The sequence below is a fragment of the Ambystoma mexicanum genome, chromosome 11 (assembly GCF_040938575.1).
Source record: "Ambystoma mexicanum isolate Mex_15411 chromosome 11, UKY_AmexF1_1, whole genome shotgun sequence".
In the NCBI taxonomy this organism is placed as follows: domain Eukaryota; kingdom Metazoa; phylum Chordata; class Amphibia; order Caudata; family Ambystomatidae; genus Ambystoma; species Ambystoma mexicanum.
Window position 1 is genome coordinate 620,694,715 of NC_090934.1, and position 13,460 is coordinate 620,708,174.

At 40.8% G+C, this 13,460-nt stretch overlaps 1 protein-coding gene across 7 annotated transcripts in view; it reads left to right on the forward strand.

The window, feature by feature from the left end:
* Window positions 1-13,460, forward strand: part of ANO5 (anoctamin 5) — a 652,338-nt gene that overhangs the window by 450,985 nt on the left and 187,893 nt on the right. For all 7 annotated transcript variants that reach the window (XM_069623486.1, XM_069623488.1, XM_069623491.1 and 4 more), the window contains 2 exons: window positions 130-235; window positions 319-379. In XM_069623486.1, coding sequence (XP_069479587.1) covers window positions 130-235; window positions 319-379 — 167 coding nt within the window. The remainder of the gene's footprint in view (window positions 1-129; window positions 236-318; window positions 380-13,460) is intronic.

Genomic DNA, 13,460 nt, shown 5'->3' on the forward strand with positions numbered 1-13,460 from the left:
TAATTTTAAGACATTTTGGAAACTGCCTTTTCTAATCCCTTTTTTCACACACTGTCTAACAGAGCCTCATGATTTTACTTTTGCAATGTCACTACTTTTCATTGACTGGAATGAATACTTATTTTGCAGTAAGGAAATATGTGATATTTCTATTGGTGGTGAAATCATTATGTGTCCACTGTGTGATCGGAACTGTGAATACTGGAAGCTAAACACAACATGCGAGCCATCACAGGTTTGTAAAACATTTGGCAAGTGTTTAACTATTTAAAAGGTGTCTTGAAGCAAGTTCTAATTATTTTGTTGTCTGTTTTGCAGTATTCTCATCTATTTGACAATGTGGCAACACTCTTTTTCGCAATCTTCATGGGAATATGGGGTGAGTATTGCTTCCTGTGCAATTATCCATAGTGGCTTCGTTCATTTAGCGATCAATGTGATTACAGTTGTTCCAATGCAGCAGACTACAGTTTTCATTCATTCATTTGGTTTCATTGCAAACAATATACCACCAAATACTTTGTATAATATTCTCATTTAAAGCACTCGAAAGCAGCTGCATGGTGGCATGAACACTACATTTACATTATATTATTTACTTTAAAACTCCCTCTTTAGATTAAGGATTCACCCTAAATGAAAAATACTAGGAAGTGTAACATTTCTGGAGTTTTAAATGTTGGGCATTTCATGCATGCCTGATGCATTAACAAGTGTCATTAAGATGCCATTTTGGATAGAATATTCATTTTCGTTTTTTGGGAAACCTGTTTGAGCCAGCAACCTGTTGATCTGTCTCAAGGGAGATTTTGAAATGCTACTTGATGTAGATGGCAACTGGGCTCTCAGGAATTAACTTTCATGTATGGGCTGCTACAATTTCATAAGTCTTCTGCATTTACTCCTGGCCTAGAGATTACATTTTGAAATTAAATGTGTTTGGGTGAAGAGCGAAGCCTGCTTTGGATGTCTAGGGCTGAACATAATGGTTTAGAGAAAAGACCATGCACTTTTCAGGGTCAGTATCTTCGACTTTCCCAGAGGGCTTGTAGCGTTTTTTGGCATTGGACCATGGGTCTTTCTGGTAATGAAAAGGAAGAGAAGAGACCTGGTGACTAAGGTCCCTTGCGTCCCCTGCACACCTCTTAAATTGAAATTCAGTCAATATTCATATATGTAAAAAATGATTAGAATATTAGATCAATATTCTATTTAATGACAATTCAAAGTGAGAAACATTTGTGGAAAAACATTATTTTAATAACAAATATATTGGAGCTAAAATCGTTACGGGTTTTCCCTTCATCAGGGGAAAAATATCATTTTTCATAGTTTTTCTGAACATTTCAATCTTCGAAATGTTCATAAAAACAATGCAAAATGATGTAATTTTGCTCCTGATGAAGGGAAAACCCAAAGCGGGTAGAGTTCCAATATATTTGTTACTTTGGATTGTCATTGAATATAATATGGATCTAATATTCTAATTATTTTTTACATATATGAATATTGACTGAATTTCAGTTTGAGGTGTGCAGGGGACGCAAGGGTCCTTAGTCATTAGCACTCTCTTCCTTTACTTTATTTCTCTACCTTGTGCCAGGGTGGACTTACTCTCCCCTGCACCCTAACTCAAGATAACAGCAGAGAGATCTGTATAAATCTATTGAACCTATGAATGCACAATTGGTGGATTTTCTATTGCAGTAGCTTTCTGGTAATGGGCCTTTTAATGCTGGTGATGTTTCATTGGCTATTTGGGCATCCAGTTGTTAGATACTGTGTTTTCTTCAGGCTGAGACTATTGGGCTTTCAATAAGTGGACACCGGATGTAGAGAATGATGACCATTATTAGTAGGATAGTGGGCTAATGGGGTTTTAATCAACACACATCTGGGTATTCACAGGGTATAAATGCCATGGTCTGAGTTTTCAGGTTGATTGCCTTTTTGGCATTGGTTGTTTAGGACATGTTCCAATCAGCATTCAAATTTGGTCTGACCACTGAAATATGTATGCACAGAAAATGTTTTGTGGTGAGTGGCAGGCTTTCTGACTCCTTCACCTACTGATCCCAAGTTCAAAGAAGTCAAATGTGCCAGAATGTGCTCTAGCACATAATGGTATCCCTTTAGATTTGTTCACTTATTGACAACATGATCATTATTTAGTTTGTGAATTTTCAATGCGTTTGATAAGAAAATCAAGTTCTGATTAATATCTTCCTGCCACAAATGTCCTTCTCTTTTGAAATATCACAAGGCACACAGGAATACAACCCTTAAAGATTTTTTAGCAGTCATTAAAAAGGTTCAAAACTAAGTTGTTGTTCAGAAATTGGCATTCAATTTGGCCGATGCATGCTTACTATTACTGGGCAACCAGCTCCTTCTGCTTCATATAAAGTGCCCTCTATTTATTTAATTTACTCCTTCATGCCAGAGTTCTCAGGATTGTACACTCTTAGCATTGTTTGTTTCTGTGTTACACTGTATGACAATTTTAACCCCACAACATGTGATTCCATAATCTACCTCTTCACATTTCACACACGCCTCTTGAAACACTTATGTGATTCCAACAGCCCTGTGATGGGTGCCAACTGTAGCACAAGTCTTTGCTTCATGCTTCAGGCATGAATTCTGTCTCCCCAATTGTGTTGAAAGTTGACTGAACTTGCTTGTTTCCTTTGTAAGGAAAGGTGAGCTGCCATTCTCTGAGAGGATTTGAGCTGTTAACCCCATTTCCTGCGTTTGAACAATGTGATAGCGTTTGTACCAGGTGGCATTGAGTAGATTGAGCATGGCCATAACATTGGGGACATGTCTCCCAAGTCTCTGGAATGCTAGAAAACGTGATGGCCAGGGCAGCTGATGATTTTCCCTTGCACCTCATGTAGACAAAAGGAAGTTTTTTATCTTTCTTGAAATGTTTGCAATGATATGCTAATGCTGGATTCTTGATCCTTTTCAAAGGCAATCTTAATGGAAAGACTTTGGCCTGTGTGAGAAGCCTTAGTTTGTGCCTTTCCATTGCAAATGGTGGCTATGAAAAATACCAGAAATCCATTGCTAATTTTGACACACCCCACTGCTGAAAGACTGACAGTTTAGATATTGATAGGTAATCAAAGGATGCCTTTGGTAGAAAGGACTTTGCTTCAGCTATGCTATGATAAGTTTTTTGTAACGCGCCTCTCCACAAGTGTTTCTAGGCTCGAGTTAGCATGGACTTGTGGATCGTTTGGATGGGTAAAGCCACTTGCACTCTGGAAAGGTGTACCCATACTCTATGTTCCGAAGTCTGTGTCTGTCACCATACCTGCTGACATGCAGTTTTCGTTCAGTTAAATGATTATTGCTGCAGATCACTGAAAAGCAGATGTTGTCGACTCATAATGGAAATCATCTACCTGGGGCGTTCATGAGCATTGTGGTGGCCATCTGGAGGCATTGCTTGTTATGATGTACATAGTTGTTTTGCTGGCTACTGCTCCCTATTCCATGAGTGATAATCTTCAACCCCCTCTGACCACTTTTCCTTTTCATTCAGATTCTGGCTTAAGAAGTTGAAGAACTCGCTTGCAAAGTGATGATAGACCTACTCATGGAGGAGCTCTTCAGTAGCGGGTGCGCCACATGGCAAAGATGCTGTGTGACATTTGGGTGATTTTGTGATGGCTGGAAGGTTGAGAATAAATCTTAACCTCTGGCATTGCTCTCGGCAACCCTCCAGACCATGGTTCTTCGCCTGCCAAGCCATTACAAAAGGGGAAATACCATATGCAAATCAGGGTTGGTCCCACCCCCAAAGGGGTAGTCCAGCCCAAACTGCTAGGTCACATCCCTTCTGCACGAGACCACAAGCATCCCCAGACATGTTTCAGCCTTGTTGGTGGTCATCACTGAGCAGTAGCTTGGGTCTCTAGGCGCTCGTAACCAGGACTAATGTGTGGCAGAGCGACTCACAGGACCTCCCTTGTTAATTTGCATAATTTAAGTAGCTTTGGGTCTCACCCTAAGTTACAAGGGGAATTCAGACGTGGACTCCTTGCTCACTATTATTAGAAAGGCACAACTTCCCCCTACTGATGAGGTCCGACCAGACCGAAACAAGTGTCTGGGGTTGCTGCTGGTACTCTTGTCCAGAGGAGAATTGCCTAGCATTTCGGTGCTGGACTGCACCTGGGCAGGACAAAGACTGATATGTTTTGATTTTTTCTCCTCTCTGAAAGATAGTGAGCTAAAGAATCTGGGTAAGGCTCTCGTAACCATGACTAATGTCTGGCAGAGAGACTCCCAGGATCTCCCTTGTTAATATGCAACCACCAGAATACATATTTCAGAGACCATACCATATGATGTATGTTTGTCATTGGGAGAAAACGGTACCAGATTATTTTACTGCCTTTCAGGCAGAAATGCACCCATATGGTCCTCGTGGAGGCCTGCGAATTGTTGTCTGCATATATCGGGAGAGGAAGCATCCACATCGTGCATTATACGGTTTGAGCTTAACTATCCATCCTGTGCACATTGGCAAGAGGTTTCACCCAGGGTTTGGTCTACTCCTGGTAAACATAAAAAAGCAAACCTCTTTGTTGGCAGATATCCAAGTGGTTGTAGAGTCTGCAAAGGCAGCATTGTGGTTATGAAAATGGGGGGCTTTGCCTGCCCCTTGATCAAAGTTGTTTTAAAGGGGTATCACGTGCTCTTTGCAACTGTTCTTAGGAGCTAGTCAGGTAAATGCTATTTTAATAGGTTACATTGAAACCATGCTGCAATCCTTCGTTTTGGCAAGCTTTTATTCCCGTTTTGGCAAGCTTGTATTCCAGATCGGAATAAAAATCTAAATATCCATTACCAGCTTTAACATGTGTTCGCACTGGCTTTTGTTCCTTGTTTGCACAATCACATCCGTTTGGTTGCTTCTGAGTGTGGGCCCAAAGTTTTATTTTCCATATAAAGGTATCGTTTTTCGAAAGCCCTGAGCAAGTACACATTTTCTAATAGTGGCTGAGAACCTGGCTGATTATCCTACGACTCCACTTTCTGCTTTGTGACTGGATAAAGAGCCTGCGTCCAGTTAACTTGGAGATTTTATGGGCAAGGTTTGAAATAATTTGTTCCCATCCTAGTAAAACCGGTCTAGTAATGATTTTAGCATTTCGGCCTGTACACTGTTTGCAATTCCTCCCGTGGTGCGCACTCCTTTGGAATTGTCTGGTATGGAACACAATATTCCCTTGATCAGCATGCATACCTGTGTAACTGATAACTACCATGTGCTGATGCCCGACATGTAGAGTTGAAGGCAATAATGTAAAGAATGGATGCATTTAATGCTGTCCAACATATTTTATGATGATAATCTAGCTCTGGGTGAAGTGGCAGGAAAATGCTAACTTTGAAATATCTGATGCTAGGGTGAGTGGGAGAACAGTTTGTTTTTTCCCTCACGCAGACCAGGCCCTTATGTGTTCTTTAATTTTATTTGTATGTCGAGTGCAACTTCATATCTGTGGGACTGCTGTGGTTTGTGGTCTCAAATATTTCCTTTAGCAGTGATGCAGATGAGAGATGTATTTCCACACTCGCCAGTGAATTCAAAATGCTACAACTCTGCTGCCTTAAAGCTAAAGGCTAAAAGCATCTACTCTAGATGCTTGGGTCTCATGTGGGAGTTGGAAGGGTCCTCAAGGATCTTGGACCTCATCTTTCCACAGTGGATATTGGCGTTTGTGCACTTGTAACTTTCTGCTGTGGGTACCAAGTGTTGGGTGTTCTGGGGATCCCTGTATACCCTTTCTGAGACTAGCATCTAGTAGCTAGAGGTATCCGCCAGCCTTTTTGACCATCTCACTATCAGTCCCTGAGGTCAGGCAGGGATCGCCACCAAAACTAACAAATGCAAATCCAGTTGTCCAACTGAGATGTGTTTGAGCTTCTCATAGTCTCCTAATCAAGAATCTGGCAACAAATGTTTTGTTAAGACTGAATTATGGAACTTTGCTTAAAAATATTAAAATGTAATGGAATGCAAGCATTCCATTGCTCTTAATTGGCCATATTAACATTATATTCATTGTGTAGTCTGTTTTTCTTTCAGTCCCCTGCCGTGTATGGCTTTATTAATCCCAGAAATTCTGGTTAAAACAGTTCAAGCGTTTTTTCAGGTGCTTGTAAGCCTGCTGGTTGCGCCCACTAAGGAGTTCCTATACTTCCACAGGCTCTGTGCACATTAGCCCAGTCATACCCCTTTCCCCTATAATGTAATGAACTAGCGATCATCACCACTACTGTCTGAGCTATCCTATTTTGGTGTTAAGGTATTAAAGGCATTGTCTATCTGACACACTTAGGGTCATTTCTAAGGACTCTCCACTGACTGGTGTCTCAGTGCGATCAATGATGTCCAAGATTGTGTCTGTCCCCTTGCGCACCCTTTTTCTCTCACTCCCTCCTTCAGTCTTTTCCCTAGTCTTGTCTTTCCTTTTCTCTCTCCCTGTTGTCCTTCTACTTTCTCCTCTTCTACTTCCCTCTTTCTCAACCCCACAACCCCCCACCACTACTGGTCTTCCTATGTCCTCTTTCCCTGTTGCTTCCTCTTACCTCCAATCTCCCTTATTCCTCCCCTTTCACACTACTCCCCTCTCACTCTACACATACCTCCTCCTAAATTACCTCCTGTCTCTATCTGTATTTGTTTCCTCTCCCTTTCACTTGAATTATGTCTTGTTGTCCAGTCTTGATCTCTCCCCATCTCTGAACCCTCATTTCTACCCCCTACTCTATAACACACTCTCACAAGCATTTGGTTCCACTCTCTCACTTGCAGTATCTTACATACACTCATATCCAAGATTGCTGCAGACTTGTCAGCACACTACTCCACCATCCTCCACTACGCTTCGTCTCTCGGTCCACCACCACACCCTCTGACGTGACCAAAACACCTTTCACTCTTTCTAAACCTATAACTTCCAAGTTCTTTCCTTGATTCGCTCTTCCCATTGCGATGCCTCACCTAACTCACTCGGCCAATCTAGATCTATGCTTTTCTCCAGGGCTGGGTCACTGTGCTGCTCTGTTTCAAAAGCCCCACACCCTCCTCTCTTAGACCTACTCCCTTCCCATGTGTGGGTTTTCATGCAGCCCTTCGTTTGGTCAAGTCTGTATTAGCCTTACATCTCGCTATACTTTTGCCATGGTAAGTTACATGCCGGGTTCTTGGAGGATGGCCTGTACCGGAGTCTAGTGGTCTGCCATGTTCAGCGTTTCCCTAGATATGCTTGCTAGGTTTCTCAGCTTCTGTATTGTATCAAGCAAGGTACATGGGGTCCTGTAAGCAGTGCAAGTTTAGTCTTGCCAGGAAAACAGCTCAAAGGCATTGAGTTACCGAAAATTATACCACTCTTAGCAAGTAAGGTGCATTTATGGGGTTGAAATGCTGGGCCCTGTTAGGCTGCATTTCTAGAATATGGCCTGGTGGACAGATGATTTTAGGAGGCAACCCTAGTTAGAGTGAACAGGGAACTCTTGAGAAGTTTGTCAAAACCAAATTAAGGCATGTGGATGAGCAGTCAGGGTTTATGCTCAGAGTGTTGCGGAGTCGGGGAGGGGGGGCCTCAATGTGTACACACAGAATGCACACAATAATTCAATTGAGATAGTTAAGTATAACAAAAGTTATTTTATGATAGGCCTTCTGAACACACTGGAACATTATTCTAAAGGGTAGTATTATTTCACAACACACCACGATACAAACCTATACAGTCACTTTAAGTTCAAATGTACATCAAATAAGTTTGTTAACAAAGAAGGTAACTATTTTAGATGCAGTCCATGATGGAACCAGATCACAAGGCAATAATTTAAGAAGTCCAAACCCCAAGATGAATCGGGCCTTATGCCCAAAAGTCACAGAAGCCACAATGTTTTTCACCAGAATTAAATCTCTGTAGGTAGGTTGCATTGATGATAGTTTAAAAGTTATACAACAATTTTGAAAGAGGTAAGTATGTGTTTTACTTTCTTCCAGACCCAAGGCTATCCCAGGGGCAGGATACTCGACCCAGCTCCACCGACTACAAGGTGAGTTGAATGGAGTAAAGAGATATAGGGATTTGTTCCCAATGTTATCCTATGATGGACCGGGGTAACAGCCACACTCTTTACTCATCCCCCTGACTCTGATTATCCCAGATTCAATGTGGATTGTTTGTTGTGCACACATTCAATGACAGGTGTCCTTCCAGTTGCAGTCACAGCAGCTGCTCCAGGTCAGGGCATTGTGAAGATGGGAAGCAGAAATTTGGGGGCAAGGCTACTAGCCCCACAGGCGGACTGTCACCAGAACGGTGATACTTCTGGTGAGGTCACCCACAAGCACACTTCCCGAAGGCTCAGAAGGGCAGGATCCTCGCGAAGGTGTCAAGTCTAGTTGGTCCTGCTAGTCCAAGGGCTGAAGCACCGTTTGGGGTTTTCGGGGGTCAGGCCGATGAGCAGGGCTTCACTGGGCTGGCTACTGGAAGAGATGCTGGCCCAATACTGCAGTCGTTTTTGGATCTCAGCAGGCTGTTCTTCTCAGAGGGATTCTTCCAACGATGATCTGAAGATATGGCTACAGAAGTCCTCTTCTCATCCAAATAAGTGGCATGGCCATTAAAGGGCACCAGCCACATTTAGTAGCCAAACGTGGTAAACTCAAATGTGCACCCAAAAAATAGTGCAAAAACCATAGAAATGCAACTGCTGCCACCAGATTGTCTTTAGGCACATCTAAAAGTAATCAAAAAATCCCATGTGTAAAAAGCTACGGTGGTACAAATGTATCCCCATTGTGCTGCACTCTAATGTGCTATGTGTAATAAAGTACAAGAATTCAAAAGGGAAACTTAAGTTTGCCAGTATTGATAGTCTGAAGGGCTGATCAGTTTCCCCATGACAATGAGCAAAAAGTCAGGTCAGGATAAAAACATAGCAAAAAGAATGGGGTTCCATAGGAAACAATTTAGGGAAAGTTACAAAAAAAAGAAATCTTTCCTAACAGCCCCCCCCAAAATGCTCAACCCCTTTCCCCACCCCAAGGGTAGGATTGACCATGGAATACACCCTGGTAGGCCTTGTACCGCAGATCAGGAGGCATCCCAGCTCCCCCTTCAGCTAGTTGGATCAAGCCATTGACCCTGTCACACACTATTACATTTATTTCACACTCAACTTATTCCTGTAATAATGACTTTTTGATGGTCTGGAAAATAGAGCCGGATCAGCAGTTAAAAACTTAAAGCACCTTGTGACCATGCTGCCTGGGTACTTCCAGATAACAAGAGATGTTACTTAGTTGAAGCCACTGAATATTGACATTGATAACATTTCCCTACTTGGTGCAGATTTCTTTAGGACTCTTTGACAGATCTTTTAATGTATCGCCTAAAACAAGGGGTTTTTATTTTGTCATAGGCTGTCTAGCTCTAGGAGACTAGGAGAATGGTGAAGTCCTGACTAATTGATGAACATGTTTATATCTGGAGTAGATCAAGACAAGAAGGGTAATGGCCATGCAAATGCCTCTAATGTCGATTCTTAAAGCTAAGTTGCTGCCCATGTCAAGGTTATTTAAGGTTTGTTGTATGATGTCCAAATAAATCACATAGCAACGTAGTAGGACTAGGTGGAGATCAGTTGCCTAATGTTGTATGCGGCAACTGCAGAGCTTTTTTTTATTAAAAATAAAGTACATTCTATGTACACATCCTTGAATGTTAACTGGGGCACCAGCTTGCAAAGTTATAGAATATGTGCAGATGTAGATGGCATACGTGTATTGTGGTTGAGTTTAGTGCTGAGGAGTAAAGAGAAATGTGTAACTAATCTCACTCCACTCTTCTTTGGTGTATTATACACCTGGTTAATTAAACACAAAATAATTTTCAGAAATCATTCTGGTAGCTGAACAAACTTGCTGAAGATGTAAAGGTGAAGATGGCATCTGAAAGCACATGCTTATGGCACATGCTAAAATCAGGCAAGTCATGTAAGTACAACGCAATGAGTATAGTGATTTCCTGAGAACTATATTTGAATAAAGGGATCATCAGCCTGAATTCGTCATACTAAGCCATTCACATTTCCAGCGTGGTTCAGGTAGTCATTTGGTCAGTTATTCCGAGGCCCCTTCTGTGATCAAAAGCTGGCCCAATGGGTTGTTGTAGCTCATCATCTGGATGACCACTGATTACTTCCCAGTCTGTCCTGGATGAATTTGGAGGCTGGAGTCGTTGTGGCACCCCCCCCGCCCCATCCCCTCCAGCAGATGGCATTGTACAGAGGTGTGAGCTAGTCACATACGCATTTCTCAAGGGCGCAAAGTGTGCCTGACTACCCACCTCAGAATAGGCTACTGCCCCGGAGCTAAACCCTGCAGCATTTTCTAAGGATAGAAGAAATGCCACAAATAAACATGGACATTGATTTAATCACCTGGTGAATAGTGACAAACACACCAAAAATAAATACTGAAGAATCGAAGATGTCATAGACAAAACAAAATGGGGCACACACGCCCTGCTAAAGAGCCTTCTTACACAACTCACAAAAGGAACATCATACAAACAATCTGAGTTAAACTAAATGTAGCAGTTAATGTATAACCACAATTGGCAGATCAACCGTGTCGACATTTGTATCCACATTGGATAGGTATTTGCAATGCCCCGGTCATCAAGCGTCCAGGTATTCCACCATTTACCTGCTGTTAATTATGGCCATGTAGGTCCATCCATTGGCACGTATTAATATAATATGCCCAGACACCTTAATCCAATGTCCGCAGAACAGTAAACGTTCTCCCATCTTTTCAATCTAAATGGTCTTGGTTACAAATTGTAAAATATTGCATGGTGTGCAGATGAGAAATGTTACTGTCTCATTTTCTACTTCAGTTCTCTTAAACATACAAAATACGTATTTCCCACAGATTACGACAGGGGAGGCCATTTATTACTTGTGATTCAACAGTGGTTCAGGATGCTTTAATGATCAGGATAATTTGCAGACACTAAGGAATGCTTCTGCCCTTCTTGACTGGTGTGACACTTTTAGTGAGTTAGATGCAGGGGTGTTACTAGGTCTGGAAAAGATCTGGGGCTCCATTAATGGCGGGATTTTCGGGACTTCAGGGCTAGCTAGCCTTTTGGTTGTAGACCCTCAGATTCTATTCGGGTTTACAACCAAAAAACCCAGGGCTATAGCCTGCTAAGCCCCCCCCCTCCTCCCTAGCAACGCCTCTGGTTAAATGTCATTTTTATTATAGAGAGTTTTCTTTTTGGAAAACACTTAGGTGGAATGCGCTTCAGGCAAAATAATATATCCGTCACACCAGCAAGTTCACTTTTTAAGTAATATTTATTTTTTGCATTAGTAGCATGCAATATCCTTTTTTCCAAACATTGATTCACAAACTGATAGTTTTTTTGCCTCTCAACACGGGTTTCCCCACGTCTTATACTCGTGGTTCATCAGGAGAGATGCTGAATAAAGAACGAATATGAAAGAAAGTAAGAAAAGAATGAATGAGTTATGTTTAGATTTATTTTAATAATTAAGTAGTGGTGGTGTGTTGGGTGAGCAACTCTGATTACATTAGCCTATTAGATGTACTCACCTAAGTTCCTTATTGAGTAAACATATCTCTGATTAATAATTCCTCTTTCGTTTTGTCTCTCTCATTTTTGAGTTCTTTTATTAGTACATGTCTGTAAACGATGAGAGAGGGTAACATCAGTTTAACCTCACTCTTTGTATCATTTGTCAAACTTCATTCAAATGCCCTCTTTAGAGCAGTAACTTTTATTGTAAAGGTAGAGCGCCTGTGAAGCTCTTCCCCAAAGTTACAGAATACGAAGTTTAAAATGCTGTTCACGCCCAAAATTATCTGAAAGGAATTAGATTAAATTGAATTACCTTTTATTTTTGCTCGGTTTGATTGCATTCAGTCTGCCATAGTCCGCACTACCTTTCTGTGCTATTTTCTATCCTTTATAAAGACGGCAATCGCGTAACGTATGACGTCACCGCATCATGTTACGCAATGACGTCACACGTCACGCTTTTACGTGCGGCGGCCATTTTGATTCTCTATTTCTGCCATGAAACCATAGTGATTCCTTTTTATAACGTTTGCCTACTTCGAATGTATCCTTCCTATGGATCCTTTCAGACGGGTCCATTATTTTCAAATCAAAGTAAAAAACAAAGGAAAGCCAAGAAAGAAAAGAATTAATAGAGCAAATTTGAGAAGACTTATTTCAAATTATAACCATAAGGTAAAAGACATTTTTTAGGAAAAAAAAAAAAGCAATTTTACTGCAATTCAACACATATTTTCATAAAACATGATAAAAAGAAGATATATCAAGACATGATAGTGCTTATAAATTTTTTGGATACAATTTAGACAGCCTTGCATTCTATTTTCATAGTTCAGCTTTCTATAGCCAATAGGCCATCTCATGTTCCGAATTCAGGCCAGAGTGACACGTGTCCAGAATACAAATCCATTTGGCTTCTCTTCTTCTTAGCTGGAGCTCTCTATTTCCACCTCTTTCCATTGTGTCAACTCTTTCAATGCCTAAAAATGTAATTTCTTTTATCTCAGATATTTCATGATCTTGATTATAGTGCACTGTCATAGGGTATCTCATATCATTATTCTTAATGGCTCTTAGATGTTCTTGAAGTCTGATTTTCAATGTTCTGATAGTGCTTCCTACATATCTTTTTTTGCAAATGCATGTAATCGCATAAATCACATATTTTGTGTTGCAATTGATGTATTGTTTTATCTTTTGATATCTTCCATTTGGTAGTCTTATTTCTTTAGTTCCATTCTCCATTTGATTACAAGTTGCACAATTCCCACAGCTGTATGTTCCTGTCGGTGCCGGCACTTTAAGAAATTGACCGAGAGTCTCAGTTTTTTCTTCTTTGAGATGACTTGGGCTGATTTTTTGCTTCAATGTTGGAGCTCTTCGATAGATAATCTTTGGTTTGGCTTCTATATTGTGTTTAATAGTATCGTCGCTTTGTAGAATATTTTTCAGAAGCTTCTTTAAAATGTATGCCTCACTATTGTAAGTGGTAATAAAGTCTACCTTTTGAATCTTTGTTTTTCAATGTTGGTTTATCTTTCAGCAATTCAGTTCTGGGTATTTTTTCAGCTCGTTTATAGCTCTTTCAACTTCTTCAGTTTTGTAGCCTCTTGTTATAAACTTTTCTTTGAGAGATAAGACATGTTCTTCATATTTTTCTTTAGAGCTGCAATTCCGTTTTATTCTTAGAATTTCACCATAAGGTATGTTTTTAATTATATGGTTCACATGGTTACTTTCTGCATGTAACACTTTGTTTACCGCTGTCGGTTTTATATACAGGCCAGTCAAGATTTTGTCTCC